Here is an 11,665-nt window from a genome sequence, read left to right on the forward strand (position 1 = left end):
ATGGTGAAGGGCTCATTAAAATTGGGCATGGCCAAAACAGGGGTGGTGGTCATCGCTCGTTTGAGTGTCATGAAGGCTCCTTCGGCTTCCTCGTTCCATCCGAACTGCCCTTTCTTGAAGAGGTTGGTGAGAGGTCGAGCGATGATGCCATATTTCCGAACAAATTTCTTGTAATATCCTGTCAAGCCTAAAAACCCATATAATTCAGAAATATTAGTTGGTTGAGGCCATGCCACCATGGCGGCAATTTTATGATTATCGACCTTCACTCCTTGAGGCGTAACAATGTGTCCCAAATATTCTAGCTCCTGTTGGCCAAATGCACACTTGCTGGTCTTAGCAAAAAATTGTTGTTGCCTCAAAATCCCCAAGGTTTGTTTAACATGTACCACATGCCTTTCCCAAGTAGAACTATATACGAGAATATCATCGAAGAAGACCAAAATAAACTTTCGAAGATAAGGTCGAATTATAAAGTTCATAATGGTTTGGAATGTAGAGGGTGCATTACATAGGCCAAACGGCATCACTAAATATTCGTAATGACCGTTGTGAGTACGAAAAGCAGTTTTGAGAATGTCGGAAGGATTTACTCTTACTTGGTAGTATCCGGCCCTTAGATCGAGCTTGGTAAATTATGAAGCACCATGTAATTCATCTAACATGTTGTCTACCATCGGAATGGGAAATCGGTCCTTGATGGTGGCGGTATTGAGTGCGCAGTAGTCTGTGCAAAATCTCCAACTTCCATCTTTTTTCTTTACCAATAATACTGGCGACGAGAACGGACTGGTGCTTGGACGAATGAGGCTGGAATTCAGCATCTCCTGAACTTGTTTTTCAATTTCTTCCTTCTGAAAATGTACATATCGATACAGCCGTACATTGATTGGCTCAGTCCCCTCCTTGAGCGTAATGAAATGCTCAACCTCGCGCACTGGTGGCAGACTTGAGGGCTCATGGAATACGTCCTCATAGTCTTTAAGTATCCTCTGCATCTCTTGTTGTTTAACATCAAATGGCGCATCATGTGAGGTTGTTCCCAAGGTTGGTTGAATGTATATCGCAAATAAGGCATAGCCTTGGCAGAGCTCCTTCGATATTTCGTTCAGTGTTGTCTCCTGAATTGCTCGCACGTCTACACCTTGCAATCTTCAAATCTAGGTTTTTCCAAGTAAAGTCCATGGTCAATTTCTTCTAGTCACAGACCACAGATCCAAGCATTTCAAGCCATTGCACACCAAGTACAAGGTCCAAACCTATTAATGGCAGAGAAAAAAGGGTGAGGTAAGACTCGGTACCCTGCAGCTCCACTTGTACCTTATCGTAACGCCCTTGGCACTTTAGTTTTTCTCCATTAGCCACTCGGACAGAAAATGCTTCCGTAGGTACGACTGGCAACTTGAGCATGTTCGCCAAACGCTCGTTGATGAAGTTGTGCGTCGATCCGTTGTCAACCAAAACCACTACTTCGTGAGGACCCATTTTTGCTGTTATGCGCATGGTTTTGGGACCCGACCACCCCGTTAATGGATGCAACGTGATCTCGGGTTCTTGTTCAGGTTCTTGTACTTCCCCTGTATCTCCACCTTGGTCTTCCTCCAGTGTTTGTTGATCAATAATGTCTTCGCATATTACATTAGCCATATGCCCCTCCAAGAGTAGTAACTATGGCTTTTGACATTTATGCCCAGCGGTGAAGCGTTGGTTGCAATTGAAGCAGAGACCTTGAGCCCTTCTCTTTTGCATTTCTTCCCACGTTAAACGCCTGATTGGAACAACAGAAGTAGCAGGAGTTACACGCGTGGTTGATGGAAAGACTAGAGGAGCTCTTGTGGATGGTGATCACGCAAACCGTTGCTGGCGTGCAAGCTACTCGTCCCGCATTCGTGCCAGATTAATGGCCTCCTTGAAGGATTGCGGTTTGAACATCCTTATCCCATCAGAAATCTCATCCTTCAAGCCACCCATGAATGTCCCTACTAACGCCTTTTGTTTCACGTATCTTATTGCCTAGCTTCTCAAACTCACGTTGATAGTCTCTCAATGTTCCCATTTGCCTAATCCGTGAGAGAGCTTCATCAAAGTCTTCGCATCCTGATGGTCCGAAGCGAGCCCATAATTCCTCTTCAAATTTTTCCCAAGAAATCACATGTCCTTCATGTAACGTCCTGCGAAGCCACTGCCACCATTGGTTGGCTTCCCCTTCAAGGTGGTACGCCGCCATGGAAACTTTTTGGTTCTCTGCAGTACCTTGGTATTCAAAGAATTGTTCCACCCGATTGAACCACTCCGTTGGATCGTCTCCAGAGAAGCGTGGAAACTCTAGCTTGGCTGATTTGGACGAGACGACCATCTGCCCTCCATCTTGGTTTTCCCGGTGGTGATTGCCCTGATTTGAGGATTCCGGGTTAGTTTACAATACATTGGAAAGTCGATTGAGAGTTTCCTCCATTCACTGTAGTCCTTCTTGTACAGCACCAAGTCCATACTCCAAGTGCTCAATACGCTCCTTGTTGGTTCCCATAGTAACCTGGCTCTGAGGCCAATGATAGGTCCCTTGTTAACGTAAATGATAATAATCAAGAAAATGTCCTCTTCGGATGAGGAGGTACCACAGTTTTTACTGGAATAAATTTTGTTGCCTTTTCATTGATAACCCATGGCTACTTAAATAGCAGTCCATGTTCACAAAATTGAAACAGAAATTGAAATACAGAATTTGCCGAAAACAGAGGAACATCCTAAGGCCACTACCAGTAGCCGATGCCTAACAATTGAAATAATGGAAATTGACTCCACGTACTAATTGAAATAGAAATGCAGCAGAAGATAACATAAAACAGAAGATAACATCAAGCCGAAATGTCTCTAACGACTATTACCCAGTCCATGCACATATGCACGCCTTTCGATCCCATGCACTACGTCCTTACATCCCGCTTGCGTCGCCCGTCTAACCTCCTCCCAAATATTTGAGATGTGGTTTGAATCTTCTGGCTGAACGTCGTGGTTTATCAGGCAACAACATGTACAACATGCAGCTATGCTTTTTTATTTTTCTCATTTTATATGTGGCAAATACGTTTGTTGACCGTTAGCAATATATCATTTTCAAAGACATATTGAAGCTAGCAAGCTTGTGAGAACTTCCCGAATATCACCATATTTAAGCGAAACTAGTATTTTTTCCAAACGTATTAATGCACTTCTTATATTATATATATATATATATATATATATATATATATATATATATATAACAGGCCTTCCAATATTATTGTTCTCCAAGGCAAAGCTACCATTTTTACCGATCTCGATCTCGATATTCGTTTCCTAGCTACCTCCCCTTGATACCATGGCTTCAGACCTGATCTTCCACAATACCAGTACCCTGGCTCTCTTTCTTTTCTTCACCGCCAATCTTTTGCTATGCTTTGTTCCTTCCATATCGGAGCTTCAGCGCGTAAGACACCCCGCCAAAACCGATGGGTCTCTAAGCTTTTTGGTCGTGGGAGATTGGGGTAGAAGAGGACTCTACAACCAATCACAAGTCGCTCTTCAGGTAAAAAGCTAGCTCTTCTTCTCCATCATCATCTTTAATTTTTTTCAGTGTGCTTGTATCAATTATGATCATGTCTTTATAACCATCAATATATTATATATGATCTTTGTGTGAAAAGCGCACATATTTACATGCACGTGTGTTTGCATATATAAGTACTGTATATCTTGAATTATGTTAATTTCACAAATATGATATATAATGATGGTACGTTCGGCGGCGACCAATGCCAATGTTAATGAAGACGATATATATAATATATATTTGCAAAGCATTACGGTAAACAAAGTTTTTATATAGTTATAAAGAAAGTTCATGCAAGCGGTACCCATACTTTTTAAAGAAATAATATTTGCGGTTACGGAGTACACAAGCGCCGCGCAATCGATTTGAAAAAAATGAGATCTATATAAAAAATAATAATTTTTTAATAGTAGACTCCACTATTTTTCAAAAAAATTATATAGTATTTACATACTCTACGACTGTATCTAATATTATTTTAAATAAATTTTTATCCAAGCACGTCAATGCGCGCCGCATTATTCATGACCCTAGAGCTCAACCTTATCAAGAGCCTGATTTTGGTGTTGTTCGGGATTAAGGACTAGAAGATGGTCTGAGAATATTAATAAAACATTTGTCGATTATTTTTTCAATAATATATAATAGAGAAGTGTTACATACATAAAGAAATTATATAAAAATAAATTCACAAACTGATATAATTTCATAAGATTCGTTAGATTTACTTTACAATAAAAATAATTTTACAATCGGGCGTACCATATCAAACCACATCAGTTTATAAGTTTATTTTTGTGTAATCCTCTTGTGTCTAAAATATTTTCCTATATAATAATATGAGAATGTGTAGAGTTTTATTTTTATTTTTTAATTTAGTCTCACACAAAGATACCAGAGGGCCAGAACGTAACTGAGGAAGAGGCCTGAACAGTGTATTTGGGTCAAATTAGAAGCAAAGCATGGAATTAGTTGGCCTTTCAATTATTGGTTTTACATTAAGCTAAGGCTGTGTGACTCGCCCCACGTCTTCAAATCTACATATATACATATATTAATATTACGGATTCTCGATATGCTTAGATATTTTAAAGGCATATTCCAAATTGAACATTGGCATATCCCAAGCACAAATACCAAACTTTCCAAGACATCACATGCGTCCTCATCAATCCTCTTCAGAATTTGTACGCAACTTAATTTTTGCAATTATTGTAGATGGGAGTTGTGGCAGAGAAACTAGACATAGACTTCGTCATCTCAACTGGGGATAACTTTTATGAGGACGGTTTGAAAGGTGTGCTTGATCCGGAATTTCATGAATCCTTTATCAATATCTACGACTCCCCCAGCTTGCAGAAACAATGGTACACCGGTAATTATATTTCATCAAGATTCAAGCATTTACATCTCATAAAATTAATTGTAGTATTTGGGCAACCACGATTAATTGTAGGACACCTGTTATGATTCCCAGTGTTTGTTTGTTTGTTTGTTTGTTTTCTTTTGTATTTTGTGGCAGTTTTGGGCAACCACGATTATAGGGGCGATGTAGAGGCACAATTGAGTCCCATCCTCAGAGAAATGGACCCAAGATGGCTGTGCATGAGATCTTTTATTGTCAGCACAGGTAAAAATATACTGTTCTTCATCATTTTGTAATCCACCCTTTACAGACAGCATAGTTTTTATTGTACACATTTTTACTTAGAAATTAAGAAAAGTCTGGTTTGTTTTTTATTTTCTCTTCTTATGGTGCAGAATTTACTGAGTTTTTCCTCGTAGACACAACTCCATTCGTTGACGAGTATTTTACCCACCCAAAGAACCACACCTACGATTGGAAAGGTGTGCTACCACGAGAGGACTATCTATCAAACCTCTTGAAGGTAATTTAGGTTATAGTAAAATATATTTTCAAACATTCTGCAAATAATAGTAAAAAAATAATTATAAAATATTAAATAGTAATAAAAAATATATAAAAAATAATAAATAGCAGTGATATATTCTGAGAATACCTGAAATACTCTCAGTATCCAAAATAATTAATATTTTATCTTTACGTGGACTCTGATTTTTGTTCCAAGGGATGCAACATTTAAGTAAAATAAACTAATTAAAAATAAATTAATATGATACTATTTTTGCAGAAAATCTCTTACAATATATAAACTTCAATACAAAAATATATCAATGAGTTTTAATAAAAATATATTGAAATACATTAAAATATAAAAATAATTGCTGATGAGAATAGCCAAATGATAATCGGAAATAAACTCTTTTTAAATTATTTTATAACTTATTTTTACAGTCAATTAATACAAACATGATGTCATTTCATTAAAAAAAATTTAATTCTACAAAACGGCCCTTCAATTAATATAGAGTCGTATGATGTTAAAATTCGATAGATAATCATTTTTCAAATTAAATTGATAACCTACAATGAGAGCCTGTCCACTTTTATCAAAATAAACTATATATATATATATATATATATATATATATAATTGAAGTTCTAATCGGTAGCTTGGTATTTGGTTTTGCAATAGGATTTGGATTCAGCATTAAGGGATTCCAGTGCAAAATGGAAGATTGTGGTGGGTCATCATACAATCAAGAGCGCCGGGCATCATGGTGTAACGAAAGAGCTTGAAGAGCATCTTCTCCCAATCCTGCTGGTAATTATTTCCAAATATTCATATCAAATTCATCCAGTTGCATGCAAATCAGGATTATATAATTATAAATGATTCATTATTGATAGAGAATATTGTTAAGATGGAGTTGATAAATTCTAATTAAAACCCATTATATATTTCAGGCAAATAACGTGGACATGTACATGAATGGCCATGATCACTGCCTGGAGCACATTACTAGCGCCGAAAAGTAATTTAAATATTGTAAAATATTTTTCTAGCTAGATCTTACCATCTTTTATTTGATTATTGATCACGTGATTTTTACAATCGTGAATTGTGTAACCGCCGTATAATCATTTTGAAAAAGGTGAATAAAATATAGGATCTACATGAAGAAATTAATTTTTTAATAGTAGACCCTACTTTTTTTCAAAACAATTACGCGACGTTTATGCACTTCACGATTGTATATAGAATTATTCATATTTTAAATAGTTTTATGTGTCAACTACGTAACGTATACGAAATCAATAAATGTGACTAACTATGACATGCAAGATTTAGGATTATTATCTATTATAAATAGTACATGAATTAAAATCTTAATTTCCTTAAATGTCTAACTTGGATGCATAGTTTTTGTGGCAGTCAAACCCAATTTCTAACCAGTGGAGGGGGTTCAAAGGCATGGAGAGGTGACATTAAGAAGTGGAATCCAGAGGAATTGAAGCTATATTATGATGGACAGGGTTTTATGTCACTGCAAATGACTCCAACCAATGCGGATATTGTGTTTTATGATGTCTTCGGCAATGTTCTGCACAAATGGAGCATTTCCAAGGACCTTGATGCAGCCGTATAGAGACGAAAAAAAAAAAAAAACACCAGAGGCATACAAAATATAGCATTAATGTGGGGAACATCAAGGTCGAATCCTTGGCAAAAAAAAAAAAAAAGAAGTTCACAAGGCTTATTTGTAAGAGAAAAAAAAAAAAAAACACTGTAAGCTTGACACCCTATTTGAATAGTAAAAATATTTTATCTCATTATTATAATTTTTTTAAATTTTTACACAAAATATAATAAATAATTTAATTTTTTTAATTTTCAAAAAAATAATAATATTAAAAAATAATATTTTAACAATATTTTAATTAATTTTTAACTTTTCATCTCAACTTATTTCATTTCAACTCACTATCTAAACCGCATCCAAATATGTACACGAGATTCTATTCGTTTATATCAATTAAAGTTCAGGTTTCCTCCATAAGACCTCCTTGTACCTTTCTACCTTGGTTTCAACAGTGGGGTTTGGACACTTTGCAAGAAGAAGTGGTGCGGCCGAATTTGAGAAGGTAGGTGGGAACGATGGTTGTTTTGAGGGAAAGATTCAATTTGGATCGGCTTTAATATTTTATCAATTTTTTTAAAATTTTTAATTACGGAAAGAAAAAATAAATTATTTTTTTTGAAGAAATGATATTTGCAGTCATAGAGTGTACAAGCGTTGTACATTCATTCTAAAAAAAGTGAGTAAATATAAAACTCATATGAAAAAATTAATTTTTTAATGCTGGAGTCTATTCTTTTTCAAAAATAGTACATGATGCTATTACATCGGGAAAGATGTGGATTCCCAGCATGTTTGTGTTTCCATCTCATTCACTGCTAGCAACAACATTAAGGGGTTGTTTAAGAAACACGTCTCATCTCGTCTCATTTTAAAGTTTCTTAAAATTTCCTTAACAAACATCACTCAAATACAAATACTTTTCAATTTTAAATATTCAACTTTTTCATTTAATCATTAAATTTTTTCAAACTTCCAAACAATACACAAAAAACAATTCAAATATTTCAAATCACAGAACAAAAATAATATTAAAAAATAATATTCTAATAATATTTTAAGTTTATATATATTTTTTAACTTTTTTTCTCTCACTTCTCAAAACCTAATAAATATCTTTACTCAAATAATTTCATTACTATTCACAAATTTTTCATCTCCTCTTATTCCTAAGCATCTCCTAATTATTAGGATAGGATTTGTTATTTATTTTGATTGGGAGAGTGGATTCTTGGATTCCACATCACATCACAAGCTTATGCACCAGCTATGAGTACGTCATGAGAACCTGAACTTGTAAACGTGTAATTTTGGCACCATCGGCTTTTGGTGATTGACTTCACTTTAGAGACCAGTTACTTAGGTCCTATTTGAAGTCTGTCGACTGTACTTCGTCAAATTAAGGGATTCCACATCCAATTTAAATACTCCAGAATGAGCAGATGAGTTCCACTAGGATAACTCCCTATCCTAGCACTTAAGGTCATGATAAAATAAAAGACTCATACATGACTTAGAAACATTTCAAGTCATACTTGATTCTTATAACATGGTATTCATGGCATGTAATAGATAATCATATAACAGATATGATGACATGACATTCATGGTGTAAAACAAATACTCATTAACAAATAATTGTGTAACAGTAATAGATGACATGGCATGTGATAAGTGTTATTTTTATATAATTTTTATCGCTCTTTTATTTATGAAAAGTGTCATTTTCCCTTCAATACTATTGATTTTATTTTATTTTTACATATTTTTATTTATTTTCTTGGATTTGAAGGAATGAGAATATTTAGTGCAAAAATGAAAGTATTTTGGTACAAAAGAAGAGTTTACGGATCCAGACCGATGAGAGGCAGTGAGATCTACAGAGAGCCAATGAGATTTGGGCAAAGAGCATTATCCCGTGGGGAGCAAAGAGATTTTTCTCACCCAAAGGCGAGAACACTTACCACTTGGTAGGCGAGGAAACTCGCGACCAGAAGGCGCGAAGAATTGGCGACAAGGCTCTAGGCGGTTAGATTGGGCAACTAGTTTAACCGACCAACTTAAAAGACCAACCTAAACGACATCATGGTCAACAACTAGAAAATGCGAGAGGAGACTTTCACCCCAATCGGGTGTCTTTCTACTCGGTAGGCAAGGAGAGGATCATGTGATCTTTGTGAGCTCAACACCCGTTCATTTGTGACCTCCACGCCAGTTATATAAAGTCCACACAACATCAACTAGGTGGGACCCTTCTGAATTCCACAATCAATCTGCTGACCACTAAATCCTCCTGAATCTCCTAAATTCCGTTATTCTTAAGATAATTCCTTTTATGTTAACATTTATCTTTAGAAACTAATTTTTCAATTTTTAGACTAAATTGTAGCTGCATTTATTTTGTTTCCAGACTTGAGTTTTGACATCTATTTAATCTCATCTTGTGAAATGAATAGAGAGTTTTGGTTCTTAATCTTAGTTTTAGTTTTAGTCTAAGTCTGAGTTTAGAGTTCTAGAATTTAATCTTTAAGTGTTCTTTCAAGAATACAGAACTGGAGGGCAGAGGTGAGAGTCACATGTTTCATCAACTGACTTCAACGAAGAACTCCAGTTTTATTCTTTTTATTTTCAATTCCATTATGTACTAATTCTATTTTCTAGAGTTTTGATGTAGCCTAGCATTGAACACACAATTTATATTCCAAGTCATTTTATTTTCAATATTTTCATGATTGAGTGTTTATTCTTTGTTATTAATTCTTACAATTTTCTAACTAATTATTGTTTGATCTTTTGGATTGCAATGAGATTGAGAGGTGACTTGTGATTAAAGTTTTAGGATTAAACATCATTAGTTGAGCGAAAGCAGAGATGCTTTACTGCAACTAGTATGATTTTCAAGAAAAATTTAAAGAACTTAATGAGTCTCCAATTAGTTAAATTCACATAAAGATATGAAGTTATTAGTTGGAGATATTTTTGGTATTATTCGAGAAAAAATATTGAATAGTTAAGAGATTTTTATCATCAACTTGAGATAATTGAGATTCTATAAAAAGAAAAACTAAATTGTATGAGATTTGCTAAGTGAAATCAAATGCTCTAGATGTATTCTTATTATTTTTAAAATCTTAATTTTAATGTTCTCTTTTTTTTCAGTTTAATTTAGATAAACTATTCTTCAAATTTTGGTTTTCTAAATAATAATTAATTCAGTCAATTTCAATACTCAATAGCATAATTATTCCATGTGGGTTCTATAACCGTTTTCTTTAAAACAGTTAACTACTTGTTACAATTTTGTGAACTTGTAGATATATTTTTATGTGAATAAGTTTTTGGCGCCATTGCTGGGGAATAGTTATTTGTTATTGATATTGATACCAGTTAGATTTTTACTACTTTGGATTTTATTTTATTTGTTTAAATTAGATCTCAGTTTGATTTTTTTTTCTTTTCAAGAATTAAAAGTGCATGCACCGATCTAAATCATTAGAGCATATACTTTTCGATCCCGTGATTGAAAGAACCTTACGTCGAATCAATAAAGAGAAAAATAAAGAGTTCACTGCCTCCATAGTTAATATGGCTGACCAAGAGCACAAGGTGTTAACAGACTATGTGATTCCCTCAGTCAATGGGGCAACGTCTAGTCTATGGCGGCCAGCTATACAAGCCAATAACTTCAAGATCAAGCCAACCATCATTCAAATGATCCAACAAATCATCCAATTTGGAGAACTGTCACAAGAGGATCATAATGTCCATATTGTAAATTTTCAAGAAATTTGTGATACTTTTAAACACAACAGAGTGACAGATAATACAATTCGATTGAGACTTTTTCTATTTTCACTTTGGAAAAAAGTAAAAGCTTAGTTGAATTCTTTGCTGCTTGGCATCACCACCACCTAGGAGTAGTTGGCACAAAATTTTTTAGAGAAATATTTCCCTTCGACCAAGACAGCGTAGTTAAGGAATGATATCACTACCTTCACCCAATTTGATGGTGAATCGTTATATGAAGCATGAGAGAGATACAAGGATGTATTGCACAAGTGTCCACATCATGACCTCCCAGCCTAGCTCCAAGTACAAACTTTTTTACAATGGTTTGGGATCCATAAATCGATCTATGGTTAATGCAGCCGCAGGAGGAGCATTAATGAGTAAGACCCTTGAAGCCGTATATGAACTTTCGGAAGAGTTGTCGTCTAACAACTATCAGTGGGCTGCAGATAGAGCAATACCAAAGAAGGTGGCCAGCATCGTTGAGCATGATTCTATATTCGCAATTGCGACTCAATTGGCAAATCTATCCAAACAAATAGGTAAAATGAACGTTAATGCTATTCAAACTACTGTTGTTTGTGATCATTGTGTAGAAAATCATTCAAGTGTAGATTGTCAAGTGGATTGTCAAGTGGGGAATCCTTTTACCCAACCGAGTAATGAACAAGCCCATTACGTGTCCAACTTCCAACGTCAAAATAATCCTTATTCAAACATGTTCAATCCTGGATGGAGAAATCACCCTAATTTTTCATGGAGCAATAACCAAGCGTCGGCTAG

General features: G+C 35.1%; 1 protein-coding gene and 1 non-coding gene across 4 annotated transcripts; one reads left to right on the plus strand and one right to left on the minus strand.

Moving 5' to 3' along the window:
- The first annotated feature begins 3,199 nt into the window (after nt 1-3,199).
- LOC121257133 (purple acid phosphatase 3-like) lies at nt 3,200-7,288 on the plus strand. 3 transcript variants are annotated; one of them, XM_041158036.1, is made up of 7 exons: nt 3,200-3,565; nt 4,808-4,964; nt 5,112-5,219; nt 5,375-5,478; nt 6,148-6,276; nt 6,420-6,487; nt 6,877-7,264. In XM_041158036.1, exons 1-7 carry the CDS (start codon nt 3,359-3,361, stop codon nt 7,100-7,102), a joined length of 999 nt encoding a protein of 332 aa, XP_041013970.1. In that variant the 5' UTR covers nt 3,200-3,358; the 3' UTR covers nt 7,103-7,264. The 3 variants fall into 3 exon arrangements, with proteins under 3 accessions (XP_041013970.1, XP_041013969.1, XP_041013968.1); XM_041158035.1 differs by having other exon boundaries at nt 3,203-3,565; nt 5,351-5,478; nt 6,889-7,288; XM_041158034.1 differs by having other exon boundaries at nt 3,203-3,565; nt 5,351-5,478; nt 6,877-7,261.
- Nucleotides 7,289-11,062: 3,774 nt separating this feature from the next.
- On the minus strand, nt 11,063-11,169 carry LOC121258913. The gene has a single exon (XR_005939464.1). It is a non-coding gene; the product is annotated as a small nucleolar RNA R71 (small nucleolar RNA).
- Nucleotides 11,170-11,665: the final 496 nt, after the last annotated feature.

The sequence above is a fragment of the Juglans microcarpa x Juglans regia genome, chromosome 3S, assembly GCF_004785595.1.
Source record: "Juglans microcarpa x Juglans regia isolate MS1-56 chromosome 3S, Jm3101_v1.0, whole genome shotgun sequence".
In the NCBI taxonomy this organism is placed as follows: Eukaryota; Viridiplantae; Streptophyta; class Magnoliopsida; order Fagales; family Juglandaceae; genus Juglans; species Juglans microcarpa x Juglans regia.

What these genes read in the sequence shown, in the direction of transcription:
- LOC121257133 (XM_041158034.1), top strand. Translation starts at nt 3,359, where the DNA reads ATGGCTTCAGACCTGATCTTCCACAATACCAGTACCCTGGCTCTCTTT. An exon ending in GCAGAAACAATGGTACACCG is followed by an intron (nt 4,965 to 5,111) that starts GTAATTATATTT and finishes ATTTTGTGGCAG; the next exon opens with TTTTGGGCAACCACGATTAT. An exon ending in CACATTACTAGCGCCGAAAA is followed by an intron (nt 6,488 to 6,876) that starts GTAATTTAAATA and finishes TTGGATGCATAG; the next exon opens with TTTTTGTGGCAGTCAAACCC.